Source organism: Phocoena sinus, chromosome X (assembly GCF_008692025.1).
Source record: "Phocoena sinus isolate mPhoSin1 chromosome X, mPhoSin1.pri, whole genome shotgun sequence".
In the NCBI taxonomy this organism is placed as follows: domain Eukaryota; kingdom Metazoa; phylum Chordata; class Mammalia; order Artiodactyla; family Phocoenidae; genus Phocoena; species Phocoena sinus.
Window position 1 is genome coordinate 71,671,086 of NC_045784.1, and position 25,769 is coordinate 71,696,854.

The 25,769-nt window shown below is 34.6% G+C and overlaps 1 protein-coding gene across 1 annotated transcript in view; it reads right to left on the reverse strand.

Moving 5' to 3' along the window:
• The window catches only part of RPS6KA6 (ribosomal protein S6 kinase A6), a 135,502-nt gene that overhangs the window by 19,138 nt on the left and 90,595 nt on the right, over positions 1-25,769 (reverse strand). Inside the window, exon 19 of the mRNA XM_032620969.1 lies at positions 24,085-24,202. Within this exon, the coding sequence (XP_032476860.1) occupies positions 24,085-24,202 (118 nt within the window). The remainder of the gene's footprint in view (positions 1-24,084; positions 24,203-25,769) is intronic.

A 25,769-nucleotide genomic window follows, 5' to 3' on the forward strand; every position in this document is an offset into this window, starting at 1 on the left:
AACAGTGAGAGGCCTGCATACCGAAAAAAATAAGAAAATAAAAATAAAAAACGAAAACAAAAATTGCAGAGGAAGGAACATATCCAAACTTATTCTGTGAGGCCACCATAACCCCGATACTAAAATCAGATAAAGATATCATAAATAAAGAAAATTACAGGCCAATATCACCAATGAACAAAAGACACAAACATTTTCAACAAAGCACTAGAAATCTGAATACAATCATACATTAGAAAGATCATACAAGAAGATCAAATGGAATTCTTCCCAGGGATATGAGGATTTTTCAATATCTGCAAACCAAACAGTGTGATACACCACACTGACAAGTTGAAGAATAAAAACCATATGATCATCTCAACAGATGCAGAAAAAGCTTTTGACAAAATTCAACATCAATTTATGATAAAAACTCTCCAAAAAGTGAGCAAAGAGGGAACCTACCTCAACATAACAAAATCCATATGTGAAAAACCCACAGCTAACATCATACCCAACAGTGAAAAGCTGAAAGCTTTTCCTCTAAGATCAGGAACAAGACACGGATGTGCATTTTGCTACTTTTATTCAACATAGTGTTGGAAGTCCCATCCACGGCTATCAGAGAAGAAAAAGAAATAAAAATAATTCAAATTGGAAAAGAAGTAAAATGGTCACTGCCTGCTGATGACATGATACTATACATAGAAAATTCTAAAGATGCTACCAGAAAACTACTAGACCTTATCAATGAATTTGGTAAAGTTTCAGGATACAAAATTAATTCACAGTAATCTCTTTCATTCCTATACACTAACAATGAAAGATCAGAAAGAGAAATTAAGGAAACATTCTCCTTTACCACTGTATCAAAAAGAATAGGAGCTTTAAGATGGCGGAAGAGTAAGATGAGGAGATCACCTTCCTCCCCAGAGATACATCAGAAATACATATGCATGTGGAACTGCTCCTATAGAATACCTACTGAATGCTGGCAGAAGTCCTCAGACCTCCTAAACGGCGAGAAACTCCCCACGTACCTGGGTAGGGCAAAAGAAAAAAGAAAAAACAGAAACAAAGTATAGGGATGGGACCTGCACCTGGAGGGAACTGTGAAGGAGGAAAGGTATTCACACACTAGAAGCCCCTTCACGGGCAGAGACTGTGGGTAGTGGAGGGTGGAAGCTTCAGAGCCACGGAGGAGAGCACAGCAACAGGGGTGTGGAGGGCAAAGCGGAGAGATTCCCGCACAGAGGATCAGTGCCGACCCGCACTCTCCAGCCCGAGAGGCTTGTCTGCTCACCCACCAGGGAGGGCGGGGGCTGGGAGATGAGGCTCGGGCTTCAGAGATTAGATCCCAGGGAGAGGACTGGGGTTGGTTGCGTGAACACAGGCTGAAGGGGGCTAGTGCACCATGGCTAACTTGGAGGGAGTCCAGGAAATAGTCTGGACCTGCCGAAGAAGCAAGAGACTTTTTCTTCTCTTTGTTTCCTGGTGCATGAGGAGAGGGGATTAAGAGCGCCGATTGAAGGAGCTCAGAGACGGGTGCGAGCCAGCGCTATAAGCGCGGACCCAAGAGACGGGCATGAGACTCTAAGGCTGCTGCTGCAGCCACCAAGAAGCCTGTGTGCGAGCACAGGTCACTATCCATACCTCCCCTCCCAGGAGACTGTACAGCCCACCACTGCCAGGGTCCTGAGTACCAAGGAAAACTTCCCTGGGAGAATGCACGGTGTGTCTCAGGCTGATGCAACATCACGCCAGCTGCTGAGGCCACAGGGTCACCCCACATCCATACCCTCCCTCCCCTCAGACTGAGCCATAGCTTCCGAATAAGCTGCTCCATTAACCCCATCCTGTCTGAGGGGGAACAGATGCCCTCAGGTGACCTACACGGAGAGGTGGGTACAAATCGAAAGCTGAGCCCCTGGAGCTGTGCGAACAAACAAGAGAAAAGGAAATCTCTCCCAGCAGCCTCAGAAGGAGCAGATTAAATCTCCACAATCAACTTGAGGTAACCTGCATGTGTGGAATACCTGAATAGACAACGAATCATCCCAAACTGAGGAGGTGGAGTTTGGGAGTAAAGATATATTATTTTTGCCCCTTTTTCTCTTCTTGTGAATGTGTATGTGTATGCTTCTGTGTGTGATTTTGTCTGCATAGCTTTGTTTTCACCATTTGTCCTAGGGTTCTCTCCATCCATTGTTTGTTTGTTTTTTTACTTTCTAAAAGTATTTTCTTAATAATTATGTCTATTTTGTATTTTAGTAACTTTATTTTATTTTATCTTTTTTCTTTCGTTCGTTCTTTCTAAATTTTCTCCCCTTTATTCTGAGCCACGTGGAAGAAAGTCTCTTGGTGTTCCAGACAGGAGTCAGTGCTGTACTTCTGAGGTGGGAGAGCCAACTTCAGGACACTGGTTCACAAGAGACCTCCCAGCTCCAGGTAATATCAAATGGGAAAAAACTCCCAGAGATCTCCATCTCAATGCCAAGACCCAACTCCACTCAACAACCAGCAAGCTACAGTGCTGGACACCCTATGCCAAACAACTAGCAGGACAGGAACACAGCACCATCCATTAGCAGAGAGGCTGCCTAAAATCAGAATAAGGCCACAGACATACCAAAATACACCACCGGTCGTGGACATGCCCACCAGAAAGACAAGATGCAGCTTCATATACCAGAACACAGGCACTAATCCCCTACAACAGGAGGCCTACATAACGAACTGAACCAAACTTAGCCACTAGGTACAGACACCAAAAACAACAGGAACTACAAACCTGCAGCCTGCGAAAAGCAGACTCCAAACACATTATGTTAAACAAAATGAGAAGACAGAAAAACACACAGCAGATGAAGGATCAAGGTAAAAACCCAACAGATATAACATATGAAGAGGAAATAGGCAGTCTACCTAAAAAAGAATTCAGAATAATGATAGTAAATATGATCCAAAATCTTGGAACTACAATAGAGAAAATACGAGAAACTTTTAACAAGGACCTAGAAGAACTAAAGTGCTAACAAACAAAGATGAACAGCAAAATAAATGAAATTGAAAATTCTCTACAAGGGATGAATAGAAGAATAACTGAGGCACTAGAATGGATAAGTGACCTGGAAGATAAAATAGTGGAAATTACTACTGCAGAGCATAATAAAGAAAAAAGAATGAAAAGAACTGAGGACAGTCTCAGAGACCTCTGGGACAACATTAAACACAACAACATTCGAGTTATAGGTATCCCACAAGAAGAAGAGAAATGGAAAGGGACTGAGAAAATATTTGAACAGATTATAATTGAAAACTTCCCTAATATGGGAAAGGAAATTGTTAACCAATTCCAGGAAGCACAGAGAGTCCCATACAAGATAAATGCAAGAGGAAATATGCCAAGACACATATCAATCAAGCTATCAAATATTAAATACATAGAATATATATTAAAAGCAGCAAGGGAAAAACAACAAATAACACACAAGGGAATCCCCCTAGGGTTAACTGCTGATCTTTCAGCAGTAACTCTGCAAGCCAGAAGGGACTGGCAGGACATATTTAAAGTGATGAAGGAGAAACACCTACAACCAAGAGTACTGTATCCAGTAAGGATCTCGTTCAGATTTGATGGAGAAATTAAAACCATTACAGACAAGCAAAAGCTGAGAGGGTTCAGCACCACCAAACCAGCTTTACAACAAATGATAAAGGAAATTCTCTAGGCAAGAAATACAAGAGAAGGAAAAGACCTACAATAACAAACCCAAAACAATTAAGAAAATGGGAAAAGGAACATACATATCGATAATAAACTTAAATGTAAATGGATAACATGCCCCCAACAAAAGACGCAGACTGGCTGAATGGATACAAAGACAAGACCCATATATATGCTGTCTACAAGAGACCCACTCTGACCTAGGGACACATACAGACTGAAAGTGAGGGGATGGAAAAAGATATTCCATTCAAATGGAAGTCAAAAGAAAGCTGGAGTAGCAATTCTCATATGAGACAAAATAGACTTTAAAGACTTTTAGAGGAGACAAAGAAGGACACTACATAATGATCGAGATTGATCCAAGAACAAGATATAACAATTGTAAATATTTATGCACCCAACATAGGAGCACTTCAATACATAAGGGAAATACTAACAGCCATAAAAGGGGAAATCAACAGTAACACAATCATAGTAGGGAATTTTAACACCCCACATTCATCAATGGACAGATCATCCTAAAGGAAAATAAAAAAGGAAACACTAGCTTTAAATGATACATTAAATAGATGAACTTAATTGATATTTATAGGACATTCCATCCAAAAAAATACAGAATACACATTCTTCTCATGTGATCATGCAACACTCTCCAGGATAGATCATATCTTGGGTCACAAATCAAGGCTTGGTAAATTTAAGAATTATAAATTGTATCAAGTTATTTTCCGACCACAATGCTATAAGACTAGATATCAATTACAGGAAAGGATCTGTAAAAAATACAACACATGGAGGCTAAACAATACACTACTTAATAACCAAGTGATCACTGAAGAAATCAAAGAGGAAATCAAAAAATACCTAGAAACAAATGACAATGGAGACACAACGACCCAAAACCTATGGGATGCAGCAAAAGCAGTTCTAAGAGGGAAGTTTATAGCAATACAATTCTACCTTACGAAACAGGAAACATCTCAAATAAACAACCTAACATTGCACCTAAAGCAATTAGGGAAAGAAGAACACAAAACCCCCAAAGTTAGCAGAAGGAAAGAAATCATAAATATCACATCAGAAATAAATGAAAATAAAATGAAGGAAACGATAGCAAAGATCAATAAAACTAAAAGCTGGTTCTTTGAGAAGATAAACAAAATAGATAAACCACTAGCCAGACTCATCAAGAAAAAAAGGGAGAAGACTCAAATCAATAGAATTAGAAATGAAAAAGGAGAAGTAACAACTGACACTGCAGAAATACAATAGATCATGAGAGATTACTACAAGCAACTCTATGCCAATAAAATGGACAACCTGGAAGAAATGGACTAATTCTCAGAAATTCACAACCTTCCAAGACTGAACCAGGAAGAAATGGAAAATATGAAAAGACCAATCACAAGCACTGAAATTGAAACTGTGATTAAAAATCTTCCAACAACAAAAGCCCAGGACCAGACGGCTTCACAGGCGAATTCTATCAAACATTTAGAAAACAGCTAACACCTATCCTTCTCAAGCTCTTCCAAAATATAACAGAGGGAGGAACACTCCCAAACTCATTCTACGAGGCCTCCATCACCCTGATACCAAAAGCAGACAACGATGTCACAAGGAAAGAAAACTACAGGCCAATATCACTGCTGAACATAGATGAAAGAATCCTCAACACAATACTAACAAACAGAATCCAACAGCACATTAAAAGGATCATACACCATGATCAAGTGGGGTTTACTCCAGGAATGAAAGGATTCTTCAATATATGCAAATAAATCAATGTGATACACCATATTAACAAATTGAAGGAGAAAAATCATTTGGTCATCTAAATCAATGCAGAGAAAGCGTTTGACAAAATTCAACACGCATTTATGATAAAAACCCTTCAGAAAGTAGGCATAGAGGGAACTTTCCTCAACATAATAAAGGACATATATGACAAACCCACAGCCAACATCATCCTCAATGGTGAAAAACTGAAACCATTTCCACTAAGATCAGGAAAAGACAAGGTTGCCCACTGTCACCACTCTTATTCAACATAGTTTTGGAAGTTGTAGCCACAACAATCAGAGAAGAAAAAAAAATGAAAGGAATCCAAATTGGAAAAGTAGTAGTAAAGCTATCTCTGTTTGCAGATGACATAATACCATACATAGAGCATCCTAAAGATGCTACCAGAAAACAGCTAGAGCTAATCAATGAATTTGGTAAAGTAGTAGGATGCAAAATAAATGCACAGAAATCTCTGCCATTCCTATACATTATTGATGAAAAATCTGAAAGTGAAATCAAGAAAATACTTCCATTTAATACTGCAACAAAAAAAAATAAAATATCAAGGAATAAACCTACCTAAGGAGACAAAAGACCTGTATGCAGAAAATTATAAGACACTGATGAAAGAAATTAAATGTGATACAAATATATGGAAAGATATACCATGTTCTTGGAGTGGAAGAATCAACATTGTGAAAATGACTCTTCTACCCAAAGCAATCTACAGATTTAATGCAATCCCTATCAAACTACCACTGGCATTTTTCACAGAACTAGAACAAAAAAAATTCACAATTTGTATAGAAACACAAAAGACCCCGAACAGCCAACGCAATCTTGAGAACGAAAAATGGAGCTGGAGGAAGCAGGCTCCCTGACTTCAGAGTATACTACAAAGTTACAGTAATCAAGACAGTATGGTACTGTCACAAAAACGGAAATATAGATCAATGGAACAGGATAGAAAGCCCAGAGATAATCCCAAGCACATATGGTCGCCTTATCTTTGCTAAAGGAGGCAAGAATATACAGTGGAGAAAGGACAGCCTCTTCAATAAGTGGTGCTGGGAAAACTGGACAGGTACATGTAGAAGTATGAGATTAGATCACTCCCTAACACCATACACAAAAATAAGCTCAAAATGGATTAAAGACCTAAATGTAAGGCCAGAAACTCTCAAACTCTTAGAGGAAAACATAGGCAGAACACTCTATGACATTAATCACAGCAAGATCCTTTTTGACCCACCTCTTAGAAAGATGGAAATAAAAACAAAAATAAACAAATGGGACCTAATGAAACTTAAAACCTTTGCACAGGAAAGGAAACCCTAAACAAAACCAAAGGACAACCCTCAGAATGGGAGAAAATATTTGCAAATGAAGCAACTGACAAAGATTAATCTCCAAAATTTACATGCAGCTCATGCAGCTCAATATAAAAAAACCCCAAATATCCCAATTCAAAAATGGGCTGAAGACCTAAATAGACATTTCTCCAAAGAAGATATACAGATTGACAACAAACAGATGAAAGAATGTTCAACATCATTAATAATTAGAGAAATGCAAATCAAAACTAAAATAAAATATTATTTCACACTGGTCAGGATGACCATCATCAAAAAATCTAGAAACAATGAATGCTGGAGAGGGTGTGGGGAAAAGGGAACACTCTTGCACTGTTGCTGGGAATGTAAATTGATACAGCCACTATGGAGAACAGTATGGAGGTTCCTTAAAAAAATAAAAATGGAACCACCATATGACCCAGCAATCCCACTACTGGGTATGTACCCTGCGGAAACCATAATTCAAAAAGAGTCATGTACCAAAATGTTCATTGCAGCTCTACTTACAATAGCCAGGACATGGAAGCAACCTAGGTGTCCATCAATAGATGAATAGATAAAGAAGATGGGCACATATATAAAATGGAATATTACTCAGCCATAAACAGAAAAGAAATAGAGTTATTTGTAGTGAGGTGGATGGACCTAGAGCCTGTCATACAGAGTAAAGTAAGTCAGAAAGAGAAAAGCAAATACCATATGCTAACACATATATATGTAATCTAAGAAAAAACAAAAAAGGTCATGAAGAACCTAGGGCAAGAGGGGAATAAAGATACAGACCTACTAGAGAATGGAATTGAGGATATGGGGAGGGGGAAGGATAAGCTGTGATAAAGTGAAGTGAGAGAGTAGCATGGACATATATACACTTCCAAACGTAAAATAGATAGCTAGTGGGAAGCAGCTGCAGAGCACAGGGAGATCAGCTCAGTGTTTTGTGACCACCTAGACGGGTGGGATAGGGAGTGTGGGAGGGAGGGAGATGCAAGTGGCAAGAGATATGGGAACATATGTATATGTATAACTGATTCACTTTGTTATAAAGCAGAAACTAACACACCATTTTAAAGCAATTATACTCCAAAATAGATGTTAAAAATAGAATAAAATACATAGGAATGAACTTACCTAAGGAGGCAAAAACCTGTACTCTGAAAACTATAAGAAAATGATGAAAGCAATGGAAGATGACACAAACAGATGGAGAGACATACCATGTTCTTGTATTGGAGGAATCAATATTGTGAAAATGAATATACTACCCAAGGCTATCTACAGATTCAATGAAAACCCTATCAAAATACCAATGGCATTTTTCACTGAACTAGAACAAAAAATTTTTAAATTTGTATGGAAACACAAAAGAACCTGAATAGCCCAAATAAACTTTAGAAAGTAAAACAGAGCTGGAGGAATCACACTCTGTGTCTTCAGACTATACTACAAAGCTACAGTAATCAGAACAGTATGGTACTGGCACAAAAATAGAAATATATATCAATGGAATAAGATAGAAAGCCCAGAAATAAACACACACATCTTTGGTCAATTAATCTACACCAAGAGAGGCAAGAGGATAGAATGGAGAAAAGACAGTGTCTTTCATAAGTGGTGCTGGGAAAACCGGATAGCTACATGTAAAAGAATGAAATTGGAATATTCACGAACACCATACACAAAAATAAACTTAAAATGGATTAAAGAACTAAATGTGGGGTTTCCGTGGTGGCACAGTGTTTAAGAATCCACCTGCTTTCCATGAAAACAGGTTCAAGCCTGGGTCCTGGAAGATCCCACATGCCATGGAGCAAAGTCTTTGTGCCACAACTTCTGGGCCTGTGCTTTACAGCCCACGAGCCTAGAGCCTGTGCTCCACAAGAAGAGACGCCACCTCAATGAGAAGCCCATGCACCTCAACAAACAGTAGCCCCCACTCCCACAACTACAGAAAGCCTGTGCATGGCAACAAAGACCCAACACATTCAGAAATAAATAAAATTTAAAAAAATGACCTAACTGTATGATTGGACACCATAAAACTCCTTGAGGAAAACACAGGCAGAACACTCTTTGACATGAATTGCAGCAATTTCTTTTTGGCTCTGTCTCCTAGAGTAATGAAAATAAATAAATAAATAAACAAATGGGACCTAATTAAACTTAAAACCTTTTGTACAGAAAAGGAAACCACAAACAAAATGAAAAGACATCTTATAGACTAGTTAAAGGATTAATCTCTGAAATATACAAACAGCCCAGGTAGCTCAAAATCAAAAAATGAAAGAACCCAATCAATAAATAGGCAGAAAATCTAAATAGACATTTCTCCAAAGAAGACATACAGATGGCCAACAGGCACATGAAAAGATGTTTAACATTGCTAATTATTAGAGAAATACAAATCAAAACTACAATGAGGTATCACATCACACTGGTCAGGATGACCATCATCAAAATGTCTACAAACAATAAATGCTGGAGAGGGTATGGAGAAAAGGAAACCCTCCTACATTGTTGGTAGAAATGTAAGTTGGTGCAGCCATTATGGAGAGCAGTATGGAGGTTCCTAAAAAAAATTAAAATATTGTTACCATACGATCCTGCAATCCTACTCCTGGGCATATATCTGAAGAAAACCATAATTCAAAAAGATACATGCATCCCAGTGTTCATTGCAGCACTATTTACAATAGCTAAGACTTGGAAACAACCTAAATGTCCATCAACAGATGAAATGAGAAAGATGTTTTATACATATACAATGAAATAATACTCAGCCATGCAGAAGAATGAAATAATGCCAATTGCAGCAACATGGATGGACCTAGAGATTATCGTACTAAGTGAAGTAAGCCAGATAGAGAAAGACAAATATCATATCATTTATATGTGGAATGTAAAAAAAAGGGATTCAAAATTAACATATTTACAAAACAGAAACAGATTTACAGATGTAGAAAACAAACTTATGGTTACCAAAGGGAAATGGTGGCGGGGGAGGGAAAAATTGTAGGTTTGGGAGTAACATATACACACTAATATATATAAAATAGATAAATAACAAGGACCTACTGTATAGCACAGGTAAGTATACTCAATATTTTGTAATAACCTATATGGGAAAATAATCTGAAAAAGAATATATACATGTATATGTACAACTGAATCACTTTGCTGTTCACCTGAAACTAACACAGCATTGTAAATCAACTATACTTCAATTTAAAAATAGAAATAAAATACATCAAATTGCAAGGGAAGGAGTAAAACTGTCACTATTTGCAGATGACATGATGCTATATAGAGAAAATTCATGTCTCCACCAAAATGCTATTAGAAAAAATAAATTTAGTAAAGTTGCAGGATACAAGATTAATATTCAGAAATCTACTGCTTTTCTATACATGAATAATAACCTATCAGAAAGAGAAAGCAAGAAAACAATCCCATTTAAAATCACATTAAAAAGAATAAAATACTTAGGAATAAACTTAACCTGGGAAGTGAAAGACTATCCTCTGAAAAGTGTAAAACATTGATGTAGGAAACTGAAGACAATAAAATGAAATGAAAGATACCCTTTGTTCTTGGATTGAAAGAATACTGTTAAAATGTCCATACTACCCAAAGCAATCTACATATTTAATGCAATCTCTATCAAAATACCCATGACATTTCTCAGAGAACTAGAACAAATAATCTTAAAATTTATATGGAACCAGAAAAGACCCCAAATTGCCAAAGCAATCTTGAGAAAACATAACAAAGCTGTAGATATCATGCTCCCTGATGTCAAATTATACTACAAACCTACAGTAATCAAAACATTATGGTACTGGCACAAAAACAGACACATAGATCAATGGAAAAGAACAAGGCCCAGAAACAAATTGATGCATATATGGTCAATTAATCTCCAACAAAGGAGGCAAAACAATACAGTGGGGAAAAGACAGTTTCTTCAATAAAAGGTGTTGAGAAAACTGAATAATTACATGCAAAAGAATCAAACTGGACTACTTTCTCACACCGTATACAATAATAAACTAAAAATAGATTAAAGAATTAAGACCTGAAACCATAAAACTCCTAGAAGAAAACATAAACAGTACACTCTTTGACATCAGACATAGCAATATTTTTTGAACATGTGTCCTCAGGAAAAGGAAACAAAACCAAAAATAAAGAAATGGGACAACATCAAACTAAATAAAAACTTTTGCACAGCAAAGGAAACTATCAAGAAAACAAAAAGGCTGCCTACTGAATGGAAGAAAATATTTGTAAATAATATTACTGATAAGGAGTTAACATCCAAGATACACAAACAACTCATACACTCAACAGCAAAAGAACAAACAACCTGATTAAGAAATGGACAGGATACCTGAATCAACATTTTCCCAAAGGCCTACAGATGGCCAGCAGACTAATGAAAAGATGCTCAACATCACTAATTATCAAGGAAATGAAAATCAAAACCACACTGAGATACCACCTCACATCTGTCAGAATGGCTATTATCAAAAAGACAACAAACAAGTGTTGGCAAGAATGTGAAGAAGTGTTGGGAGAGAATGTGGAGAAGAGGGATCCCTCATGCACTGTTGTTGGTAGGACTGTAAATTGGTGCAGCCACAAAGGAAAACAGTATTAAGGTTCCTCAACAAATTAAAAATAGAACTGCCATATGATCCAGCAACTTCATCTGGGTATTTACCCGAAGAAAACAAAAAACACTAATCCAAAAAGTTATATGCAGTCCAATGTTCATTGTGGCAATTTTTACAATAGCCAAGATATGGAAGCAACCTACGTGTCCATCAATAACAAATGCATATATATGTGTATATATATGTGTGTATATATACACACACATTCAATGGAATTTTAATAAACCACTAAAAATGAAATCTTGCCATTTACAAGAACATGAGTGGATCTAGAAGGTATTATGTGAAGTGAAATAAGTCAGAGAAAGACAAATACCACATGATATCACTTATATGTGGAATCTACAAAAACAAAATGAACACACATAACAAGACATAAACAGTGTTATAGATACAAAGAACAAGCAGGTGTTTGTGAGAGAGGAGGGGAGTACAGTGAAGAAAGAAATAGGTAAGGGAGATTAAGAGGTACAAACTTCTAGTTGTGCAATAAATGAGTCATGGGTATGAAATGTACAGTGTGGGAAATATAGTCAATCTTTGGTGATATATTGTAACTAGACTTATCGTGGCGACCAATTTGAAATTTATAGAAACATTGAATCACTATGTTGTGTAACAGGAACTTAACACAGTGTTGTAGGTCAATTATATTTCAAAAACAAACAAGCAAATTCATAGAAAGAGAGATCAGATTTGTGGTTACCAGAGGCAGGGTGTGGGGGAAATAGAACTGTGTGAAGTAGCTAAAAAGTACAAACTTCTAGTTACAAGATAAGTAAGTACTAAGGATGTAATATACAACATGATAAATATAATTAAAATGCTGTATATTTTATATGAAAGTTGTTAGAGTAAATTCTAAGAGTTCTCATTACAAGTAAAAAATTGGGTTTTATTTATTTAATTTTGTATCTATATGAGATGCTGTATGTTCTTACTGTGACAAATATTTCATGATGTATATAAGTCAAATCATTATGTTGCACACCTTAATCTTATACAGTGCTGTATGTCAATTATATCTCAAAAAACTGGAAATTAAAAAAAAAACACAAAGAAATGAAAATCTAGAATTTTATACTGAGTGAATATATCTTTCAATAATAATGGAGAAAATTACCAGGGATTAAGAAGGTCACTTCATAATGACAAAGGGGACAACTAATCAAGAGGTCAAATTTATAAACGATTTATGCACCTAAAAACAGAGCTTCAAAATACATGAAGCAAAAACTGATATATCTGTAAAGAGATAAAGACCAATCCATAATTATGGTTGAAATATGAAAGTAGACATCACAACAGTGTCTACAGACACTAATAGATTAGTAAGGAGATTTTATGAAAAACTTTATGACATCATATTCAACAATGAACAATTTCCTTGAAAGGAAAAGAATACCAATGCTCACTCAAGGAGAAATAAAGAAAACCCCAAGCCCAAATGAATTCACTGGTGAATTATAACTATAAAATAAATAAAGGAAACCTCATTTTAAATGGAGTCTTGCCTATAGGTTGCCCTAGTTTGCTTGTCCTGAATTGCAATTCTCTGCTTTTCCCCAAATAAACTCATTTTCCTGGTAAAATAACTGGCTCTTCTGTTTTTTTTTTTAAGGTCAATATAACAAATATTTTAAAAGCAATTCCAATTCTAAATAATTCTTCCAGAAAATTGAAGAAGAGGTAATGTTTCCCAACTCATTTAATGAGGCATTACCCTGATACCAAAATCAGAAAGATATTACAAGAAATCCACAAACCAAAATCCCTCATCAACATAATATAAAACTTGTGAACAAAAATTTAGCAAATCAAGTTCAGTTATATGTACATATAAAAAGGATAACATATCATGACCAAGTGTTTATCCTGGGGATACAAGGTTAGTTTAACAATTGAAAATCAATCTAATTATAAATGTTATAATAAAAAACAAAAAAACATGTAATTTACCTCAACAGATATACAAACAGCATTTGAAAAAAATCCAACATCCATCCCTAAGAAAAATGTTCATCAAACTGGGAACAGAATGGAACTTCCTCAACCTAGTTAAAAGCATCTATGTAAAATCACAGCCAACATCATACTTAATGGTAAAAAAATGAATGATTTCCCTCAAGACCAGGAACAAAAGAATGTCCATCCTCTTCACTTCTGTAACACTATACTGCAAGTTCTAGCCATTGAAAATAAAGAAAATACATCCATGAGAAAGAATTAAAACTCTTTATTCATGAATGGCATGATTGTGTACATTGAAAAACTGATGAAATCTACAGAAAAGCTACTAGAATGTCATTTTATCAAAGTTGTAGTATACAAGTTCAATATAAAAAAAACAATTGTATTTCTAAATACTAGCAGCAAAAAAATTTTGCTGAACATGAATTTATAAACAATGCCATTTACGATAGCATGAAAAATAGGAAACAGGTAAAATACACAATAAAAGATGTGTAAGATGTGTACATTGACAACTATAAAACATTGATGAAATTAAAGAAGGTCTAACGAATTGGAAAGAGATACCATGTTCATGGATCAGAAGACTCAGTGTTGTTAAAATGTCAGTTCTCCCCCAATTGACTTATAGATCCAATCCCATCTCAATCAAAATCCTAGTAGCCTTTTTTGGTGGAAACTGAAAAGCTGACTCTAAAATTCATAAAGAAATGCAAAGGACACATTTCAAAACAACTCTGAATAAGTAGAAAATGGTTGGATGATTAGCAGTACCTAATTTCAAAACTTAATTATAAAGAAACAGTAATGAAGGCAGTGTGGCAACGGAGTAAAGACAGACAGACAGATTAATGGAACAGAATAGAAAGTACAGTAAGTCCCCCACATACAAACCTTTAAGTTGCGAACTTTCAAAGATGAGAACATGCATTCGCATGTCCAATCATGTATAAGTGGCTGTGCTTTTGTGTACCTTACTGTACAGTACTGTATAGAGTACAGTAGTAGAGTATCTTTATTTCAAGCCCAGGATGTCTGGAAGTAAGTGTAAAAGCAGTGGTGATGTAGCTGGTACTGATAAGAAGCACCAGGAATTGGAAGCCCAGAGAAAGGACAAAGAGAGAAAATAGGAAGAAGAAGTAACTGAAGAATCAAAGAGATTCACGACACAGGAAATGGCAAGGGGATTTTCTTTATTTGAGGAGGCACTGTTAGTTTCTGAGGCACAGGATCTGAATGTAGAACAGTACACGAAGGTTGCAGCAGCCGTTCAGAATGCAATCCAGTGCTGTGTCATTTATGACGAGAAAAAAAGAGCTACTACCAAGATATCACTGGATCATTTTTTCTAGAGGGTAGATAAAATTGAATCCAGCAAGGAACCAGAACCTGTGCCATCAACGTCAAGCATGAGTGAAATTGCAGCTTTCCCTCTGTCTCCTACTGCTGATGATCCTTCAGCTCTACCATCTCCCACCTCCTCTCCCTCCTCCAGTCAGTAACGCTTCTTGCCTCTTCACTCAATGCCAATGCCCTGTATGCCAGCTGTTGTACTATACTACTGTATTTTTCAAGGTACTGTACAATTAAAAATGTTTTATATTTTTGTTTGTTCATTTTTTATGTATCATTTGTGTGAAAATATTATAAAGCTATTACAGTACAGTACTATAGAGCCAATTATGATAGTTGGGTACCTATGCTAACTTTGTTGGACTTACGAACAAACTGGACTTATGAACGTGCTCTTGGAACGGAACTCATTCGTATGTAGGGGACTTACTTTATAGAAATAGAACCATGCATATTTAGGCAGCTGATTTTTGATCAAGATAGAAATGTAATTCCACAGAGAATGGATAGTATTTTCAACAAATGGTGCTGGAATAATCAGGTGTCTGTGTGGAAAAATTAGTTTTGAACCATATATTGCACCAAAAACAAATACTGAATCAAAATGTATCATAGATCTAAAGATAAAACCTAAAACTATAAAACTTCTAAAAGAAAACACAGGGGCAAACACTTGAAATTTTGGGCAAGGCAAATATTTCTTAGCTATTACACCAAAAATATGCTGCAGAGAAGAAAATAAAAGTGAAACACTGTCTTTATCAACATTAGAAACAATTAAGAGAATTAAATGACAATTTATAGACTGAGAGAAAATATTTGTAAGGCATAGCTCTGATAAAGGACTTACATCTAGACTATATTAGGAACTCTCAAAACTCAATAATAAAAAAAGTGACCAAAATAAAAAAAGGGGGTAAAAGATGTCAATGGGCAATTCAAAGAAGATAAATGGATGGCAAGTAAGCACATGAAAAATGCTCAATATCATTAGTTACTAGGGAAGTGCAAATTAAAATAATATGAGATACCATTACATACATTTTAAAAGAACTAAAATTAAAAAAGAATGATCATTATCAAGTGTTGGTGGGGGCTTCCCTGGTGGTCCAGTGGTTAAGAATCCGCACTTCCAATGCAGGGGGCGCAGGTTCAAACCATGGTTGGGGAACAAGATCCCACATGCCGCACGGCCAAAGAAGAAAAAAACAAACAAACAACAACAACAAAAAACAAACAAATCAAGTATTGGCAAGGATATGGAAGAACTAAAACTCTCATACACTGCTGGTGGGAATGTAAAATGGTACAGGAACTAAAAAACAGTTTGGTGGTTTCTTAAAAAGTTAAATATATGATCCAATCATTCTACTCCTGAGTATTCACACAAAAATGAAAGACATGCATCCATGTAAACACTTTCACATGGATACTCACTGTAGCTTTACTGGAATATCACAAAACTGCCAACAACCCAAATGTCCATCAACAGGTAAATGGACAAACTGCTGTGTATCCATACAATGGATTATTATTCAGTGATGTAAAGTAACAAAATATTGATACACTCCAACAACATGGATGAATCTCAAAATAATTATGAGAGAAAGACACAAAAAAGAGTATACATTATATGTTTCCATTTATAATCATTTCGAGAAAATGTAAACTAACCCGTAGCATCAAACAGTAGGTCCCTGGTTGCCAGGGAGTGAGGGGCGGGGGATTGTGAGTTCAGGATGTGAGGCAGGAGGGAAGGATTATAAAGGAACATGAGGAAACTTTTAGGGGTGATGCATATGTTTATTATCTTGATTTTGTGATGGTTTCATTGGTGTGTAAATATGTCATGACATTAAATTATATATTCATTTTGTTATGTAGCACCCCTCAGTAAAGTTGTTTTAAAAAATCAATGGTCTAGCCCAAAACAATAGGTTCCTCTACTCCCACTCACCAAAGTATGTTTCAACATATAAATTAACTATACATACTAAAATTTAACACTACTCTGCTCCTCATTAAACCTTATTTGAGCTTTAGTACTTTCCTGTGGATTCTGAGGGGTTACTGAAAGGTACAGGTAGTGATGGTGAGAGAATGAAAAAGAATTTTAGGAGATGGGCCTATACAAATATTGAAATATACTACTATGGCTTTAATTTCACTCATGAGGGTTTTTACTGCTAATGGGAATTTCAAAGATTAACATTTGATCATCAAAGTGCTTTATACATTCTTAATGATATTAGCTAACACTAACTGAACACTTATTATGACTATGTGCTACATTTATTAACCTGGTTTATCTTCATAACAACCCTGAGGTAGGTACTATTACTATCTTCACTTTACAGATGTGAAAACTAAGGCATGAAGAGGTTAAGCACCATTCCCAAGGTCACATAGCTTTTAAGTATGTAGCACATAACTAGTAAGTAAGGATAGGCATCCAGGCAGTCAGTCAGAGTCTGGCTCATAAGTATTAAACTATACTACCTCTCAATCTTCCCTATTAAACTCAATATTGATGTCTGAATTTTACATAATTAATTGCTGCTTTCTTTCTAAAGTAATAACTATCATGTACACACAATAAGTGCTCAATGTTCACAGCACTAAGTAAGCATTCATGAAAAATATCAAAATCTGTTTCAGAAAAAAAATCAGTTTTTCATAACAAAGTTCAACAATATTGCTTTATTATATATTCGTTGAAAAAATTTAACTGAAATTAAGGACAGTTAAAGCTAAGATGGCCATACAATTTGTTATCCAAAATGGGAAAGTTGAGAGCCAAAGGCATAAACCAGGACTGTTCCAAGCAAACTGTGATATATGGTGAACCCTGTTAAAGCAAAAAGGATATAATTATTTCTGGGTTAAAATTCAGCTAAGTTGTATAAGACTGAAATTGTCAATTTATATTTGGAGACAAAGACTGATTTCCAAAAACAAAGTGGATTCTCCTTAAATGAAAATGAAAATGCAGTAAACATGGCCATATCCTAAATGCTTATAAAACTTTTAAATTATTGTTTCCTTGGAAAGACGAACAGAATGCTGCTTAGTTTACAATATCAAATAGCTTCATAGCACAGTATCAACATTTTGCTACTTTCTTTTAAAGAACTTGAAGTTGTTTTAATAGGGCTTAATCTATCTTACTTCTTTTTAACCTCCCTGAAAAATAAGAAGTAAAATCTCCTTGACAGAATGACGAGAGGATGAAAAAGCAAATGTGTCATTATCTTAGGTAATATTCACTGAATTTTCTTGATAGCTAAGAGGAAAATGAGCTCACCCACAGTACACAAAAATCTGTCCCTACATTATGAATAATTTTGCACTTTTTTCAAAGTAGATATAGTAGTGTTGGCCAGTTTTAAGAAAAGATACTGAGCTACGACAAGAATGATCACTTATATACAATCACTGGGTATTTAGTTAGATAATCTAGTTGGAAGAAAGCCATTACTAATTAAAATGATTAACTTAATCTAATCTAGACTTAAAGATTTCCTATTTTTTTAATATCCATTTTAAGTAAAAGTCAGCAAAACTCTAAATTCTTTGAACAAACACTAATACGGGAGAATAGCAATTTTCCTATTCTTCTCACAGTACTCAGATGGCAAATTCATTAAAGCTTGGAAACTATTGATTAATAATTCATCACTTCTATTTCAAATTTAATCATGTGACTAAGATAAACCATTATTTTCACTGCAGTTATTACTAATTATACTGCAAGCACTTTAATTTGGTCAAATGTATTACAATTCATATTTCCTCAGTATAAAAGACTGAGTTCCATACATAAGTAACACTTTCTGCCCTGATTAAAGGTAACAACAAATTATCTCTCACAATTAAATAAGAATAAAATTCTAATTATTGAATTTGCTAGTGCACTTCCCTAGCTTTGTTTAGACATTGTAGTCTTTCTCTAGTATTATTTGGCACAAGGTGTTTGAAAGCTATAGTACTAGAAGTTCTACAAGTATTTCAGTATAGTGTTTTTGTTTTTGTTTTAAATTTTTATTGGAGTATAGTTGATTTACAATGTTGTGTTAGTTTCAGGTGTACAGCAAAGTGAATCAGTTATACATACATCATATATCCAATCTTTTTTTTTTTTACATTATTTTCTCATATAGGTCATTACAGAGTATTGAGTAGAATTCCTTGTGCTATACAGCAGGTTCTTATTAGTTATCTATTTTACATATAGTAGTGTGCATATGTCAATCCCAACCTCCAAATTCACCCCCCCATTATCCCCTGGTAACTGTAAGTTTGTTTTCTACATCTGTGACTCTACATCTATTTTGTAAATAAGTTTATTTGTACCTTTTTTTAGATTCCACATATAAGTGATATCATATGATATTTGTCTTCCTCTGACTTACTTCACTCAGTATGATAATCTCTAGGTCCATCCATGTTGCTGCAGTTGGCATTATTTTGTTCTTTTTTATGGCTGAGTAATATTCCATTGCATATATGTACCACATATTCTTTATCCATCCCTCTGTTGATGGACATTTAGATTGCTACCATGTCCTGGCTATTGTAAATAGTGTTGCAATGAACATTGGGGTGCATCTATCATTTTGAATTATGGTTTTGTCTGGGTATATGCCCAGGAGTGGGGATTGCTGGGTCATATGGTAGCTCTATTTCTAGTTTTTTTAAAGAAGTTCCATACTGTTCTCCATAGTGGCTGTACCAATTTACATTCCCAACAACAGTGTAGGAGGGTTCTCTTTTCTCCACACCCTCTCCAGCATTTATTGTTTGTAGATTTTTCGATGATGGCCATTCTGACTGGTGTGAGGTGATACCTCATTGCAGTTTTGATTTGCACTTCTCTAATAATTTGTGATGTTGAGCATCTTTTTATGAGCTTTTTTTTGCCACCTGCATGTCTTCTTTGGAGAAATGTCTATTTAGATCTTCCACCCACTTTTTGATTGAGTTGTTTGTTTTTTTTGATATTGAGCTACATGAGCTGTTCGTATATTTTGGAGATTAATCCCTTGTTGGTTGCCCCATTTGCCAATATTTTCTCTCATTCTGAAGGCTGTCTTTTTGTTTTGTTTATGGTTTCCTTTGCTGTGCAAAAGCTTTTAAGTTTAATTAGATCCCACTTGTTTTTGTTTTTAGTTTCATTACTCTAGGAGGTGGATCAAAAAAGATCTTGCTGCAATTTATGCCAAAGAGTGTTCTGCTTATGTTTTCCTCTAAGAGTTTTATAGTGTCCAGCCTTACATTTCAATATAGTGTTTTAACTGTAAAGCTGCTGTTCAATATAGACTAAGTAACAAGTAATAAGCTTCGGTATACTTAATTTCCATATTATAGGAAAGAAGTAGGTGAACGATAACACCTTTCCTCTGAGTCTTAAAGGGTTATAGACCTCTTTCTTCTCCATTCCAGCCACATAATCCAAGCTAATCAAGCCTTTCTTCCTCCAGAAAGTCTTCCCTAACATGTGGTAGACTGAAGAGTACTGGACTGAAAATCAATTCCAGCTATGCCACTCAGTGTATGACCATGGACAAGATAAATTCTGCACACCTTGGTTTATCTCTCTGCAAAATGATGGACCAGATCCCACCTAGCTCTAGAAATCTATGACTTTTAAATATGCGAACAAAAGATTTCACTTAAAAGCAACTTCAAGCCAAAAATGGTAAAGAAATATTTACATAAAACCTGACCACTTATTTTGAATTTATAGCCATTCACAGTGGTACATATATACAATAGAATATTACTCAGCTATAAAAAGGAATGAAATTGGGTCATTTGTTGAGACGTGGAAGGATCTGGAGGCTGTCATACAGAGTGAAGTAAGTCAGAAAGAGAAAAACAAATACCGTATATTAACGCAGGTATGTGAAACCTAGAAAAATGGTACAGATGAACCGGTTTGCAGGGAAGAAATTGAGACACAGATGTAGAGAACAAACGTATGGACACCAAAGGGGGAAAGCCGCAGGGGGCTGGGGGGTGTGTGTGATGAATTGGGCGATTGGGATTGACATGTATACACTGATGTGTATAAAACTGATGACTAATAAGAACCTGCTGTATAAAAGAAATAGAAAGAACCAAAACAGCCAAGACAATTTTGAAGAGGAAGAAGATGTGGTAGTGATAAGGTGTGGAGACTTATTTATGCAATAACAAGACTTTTAAAATAAAAGTAGTGTAATGTTGGCATGGGAGTGGGCAAGTACTGTATGTCCATGTAACAGTTCAGAGTGCTCAAGAAATGACCCACATATAATGAGAACTTGGTGTTATTATAAATTGGCATTATATTGATTAATCAAAAAAAAACGACCACTTATTTCAAATTTATAGTCATTCACAATAGGAAAATATTTATATTTCTATATTGGACAAATAAAAGCTTAGAGTGTAAATTAACAATGCAAGGTATACTTAAGGAAAAGATTAAATAGCTTGTGAAAAGAGTATTCAATTAAGTATTTATTATGCTAGGTATGATAGGAAATGCAAAAGTGAATATGACATTTAAAGTTCCCTGAGTGGGAAAAGTAAAAATGCATACAAATGAATATATAACCAGGGAGAAAGTGATTAAGTACTAATACTCTAATAAAAGTACATACAATGCAGTAATAGGAATGCAGTTGAGGAAAAGCACAAGTTGTTCTTTTTAAAGAAGGCAAGGGAGGAAGCCACAAATAACCGTCCTGTAAAAACTTCTACTGGGCAATTCTTTTTTTGGTCAAGGGTGTATGTATTTGAAATAAGTGACATTTTACTTACTTAAATTATTGTAAAATTTAGATAGAAATGCCTTGTAATTAATCAGGTATTACTGTGTTTATTTTTAATGTACTGTGACACCATGAAAATTTCATTACTCTCTTGCCTCTTCTACTTTTGTTTTGTTTACCAGATTCTTCTCCTTGTCCCCACTGTTTAACAAAAGGGAAGCAGCAATGTCAATGTTCTCAATGCTGAAACTATTGTAGCAATAAGACACACAAAGCTAACATGACTTCCACTATCACCCCCACCCCCACCCCATTTAATTGAGTGAACAAATTCTAGGAACTGTGCATGGACAGGAGGCAAACAGAATCATTTTCTATATGCTTCTGATAGTGACACTCACCAATGTCAAGAAAAGCACTGGAAAGGGAAAAACAATTTATAAGGAACTATAATTGAGTAAAACAATTGTCATGAGGTGACAGTAAATGTTACAGTTCTCCCAACTAAAGGGAACTAGTATAAGGAGTTATAGGTAACTGAACAATAGTTTACCTTCATCACTAATTTAAAACAGACAAGAAATTATCGAACTGTTAAAATGTACAGATTTTTTTTAAAGTTCATATAGCTCATTTGCTCAGTAATCTGCCACCATTTTCAGAAAAATTCCAAAGACAGAACTAAAGTAATTTAATCCATAAAAAGGGAATACATGAAAGACCTTGTGAAATATTTCAACATCCCCCAATATATTTTTCTATGTTAATTTCTCCAGAACATCAGACTAAATGAGGTAAGAATAAAACTGAATTTTGATATCTATTATTCCTTAAGCATTACACAGACGCAAACATAAAACACACAGAACATGGAAAACCAAAAATCTAAGCACAAGTGGCATATAAATCTCTATTTCAGCATTAGATTCACTGTTGCTAGTTATTTTTTTTTAGAGAAACACAAGAGTTTCATGTGTATAGCTTTAAACATTGGAATTGTTCCTTGGGAAAATGTACTTTTTGACGCATGACCTGGCTGATTAGAAAATACATATATTTAATGAATAATATTAGTAGTTTAAATCACTTTATAAAGGGAAATCTGACAAATTATAAATAAACCAAATTGCATAGCAATGGAATTTTGGAATTGGAAGGAATCAAAGGGAGAACTTAATCCCCAAATTTTACAGATGAGCAAACTGAGGCAGGTAGTTAGTAGATCAAAAACTAGCACTCAGTTCTCTTGGCTTCCAATCAGGTGTTCCTTTTACTACACCACACAGCACACTTGTGTTATGGCTAAGATCCAAACACAATCCCCTCCCTGTGTTTCTAATGTCTGAAAGGTAATGATAATCAAATCCCTGATTTTTTTATTCTACAGTGATCAGGATACAAGATTTACTCCATAATGTATCCTACAGATTAGCTAATGTCCCTGAGACAATTAGGTTTTATCATTAGCAGATATTAAATACAAGCAAATCCTTTTGTCTTAAAATGTTTTCTACTTCAAAATGTAGCTTAAAAGCTTCAGGGCCCTATAAACCACGTGCTGACAACTTTGGGTTGTTGTTTTAAAACTTAAAATTTTTAGACTATAAATGTAAGAATTAATATTCAAGCCTTGACTTATTATTTTTTTCCCTAAATTAAGTAAGGCCAGTTACTTTGAAACTTCACTAATAACGACAGCCACTAGCCACCTGTGGCTATTAAGCACTTTTAAAATGTAGGTACGTCCAAATTCAGACGGGCTATAAGTATAAAATACACACGAGAATTTGAAAAATTAGTATGAAAAAAGAATGTAAAATCTCACTAATTTTTAAAATATTGATTAGATGTTGAAATATTTTGGATATACCAGGTTAAATAAAATATATTATTAACATTAATTTTGCCTGTTTATTTTTTTTTAATGTGACTACTAGAAATTTTAAAATTACATACGTGGCTTGCATATTGAACATTTCTATTGAACAGCTCTTAGCCATCAATCATAAATATCTAGGTACAACTGATAAAAAGTTTGTATATTCTCTAAGAACAAGTTAACATATAAAAATCACCTACATAATCACTAGTCAATGTCTGTGCTAAAGAAGATATGATGTGTAAAAACATACTAAATGCAGAAACCAACTTCAGTTGGCTTTATGTATTTTTCCTCAGTAGATTTACATTTTTGGTTTTGGTTAATACTGGAAGTGGTTTATATTCCCTGATCACATGTGAACTGATAAGAGAGAAATGTGTCCCAGAAGCATGACAAAAAAAAAAAAAATTCAGCCTTTGTCTTCTTCAATCCACACATATACGTGAGTTGACTTAAAAACAAATACTGTGATTTAAAAACAAATACTGACATAAAACACCATCAGATACTCTGCGAATGCAGACTAGGCTATAACTTAAAGATTTCAGGAATTAACAGTAATTCAACAAAACAAAACATTTATAATTTATACCTTTGCTCCATCTGAAATACTGTCCCAGTTTCCACCACTCAAAGAGAACTTTCCATTGCCTATACGCAGCAGTATCTCTTCAGGAGTATCATTGGGGCCATTAGCAAATGGAGTATAGCTATTAATAAAAAAAGATTTAAGTATACATAAGGGCCTAACATATATATTAAATCTAATTGAAAGTTATGAGTATAGAACTATAAGAATATATTTACTATAGCAAATTAAGAATACCACCTAAAATTTCCCTTTACTGTTCATATCAAATTTTATATTTCAAACAATAAACTTAATCTTAATGAATTATTTAATAAAATGAAGAGTCTTGTCTACATCAATCTTTTTTTTTTTTGCCTTTGATCGGTTAATCAATGTAAAATAAAATAAAGGTAGCTTTTTATGTAGCTTTACATTCTAAAAATCAGACCAGAATGAAACATGCAAATTTTATATTCTCACGGGCATAAGTTAGCAAACCAAATATACCTACTATGAAGAAATTGTTAATTTTATATATTCATAATATATTTATTGAATTGGCTCAAATTTATTCATTAGCATTTTATCAATATTATCAGTGAAAACAAGTTAACAATAGTTTTAATTAATGTTTATGAAAAACTGGTTAAATAGTTATATCAATGTAACAGAAAAATCCTCTATAGCCATTAAAATTATTACATGGATCAGTATTCATGGACAGGAAGACAAATACATTGTATGAAGTTAAAATAGTTTGAAAAATAATTATAGAATGACAAAAAGTGATCAGTTTTATACCATTGTAACAAATGGAACTAAAAATGGTATTCAAACTTGGGAACAGAAAGACTTATGGTTAAAAAGTATGAGGAAGATGTCTTAATATGTTAATGTGTTAATTCTCTCATGTAACCATTAAGTTGACAAAAACACACATACATATGCACACACACAAAGTGTTTTGTTTAGTCATAAAGTAAATATTTGAAAGCAGCTATCTAGAAATTGTATCCCATGGTTTGAAACCAATACTGCTGATTGATGTTCACATGAAAACTTGAGCTACCCTTAACTTTAGCACTTGCTGTGGTCTATAACTATTTTGCCTATGTCTAAAAGTACGTGGAATATACTGACATGTAATTATCACCAAGCCAATAAATAATTTAGAGTCACCATTTTCATAACTTATCTTTATAAAGCTCCTGCTATATCAAGCATATTTAATTATACTAAATGGCTTCTTTAAAAACTCACACCTAAGTACATTATAATTATATTATAATTCTTCAAATTTCATTCTACACATTAGACTTTGCTAAACCTAGCCTTTATCTACGGCTACATATTTTTACTCCTAAATAAAAGTGCTACTCATTATTAAAACAGCACTTGTATTATTTATAAATTAACAATATTAACACAATCCAATGGTTACATTTTTTAGTATTTCTTTATCCTTTTAAAAGAAGGCAGCTGTGCGTGTTTCTGTAGTTTAGTATTATTACCACTTTATTTAGCTTTGTTATAAAGCTCGATCTTACTAAATTTCTATTGCCAAGAGAACCAAAATTCAAGTACTTAAAAAAAAATTAACATCAGCAAGTTCAGTGGGTAAGCACCTGCTGAACCATGAAATTATTTTATGCTCAAGTAAACATTTTCAAAAAGTAATGCACTCAAATGTAAAATATTAAAATAAA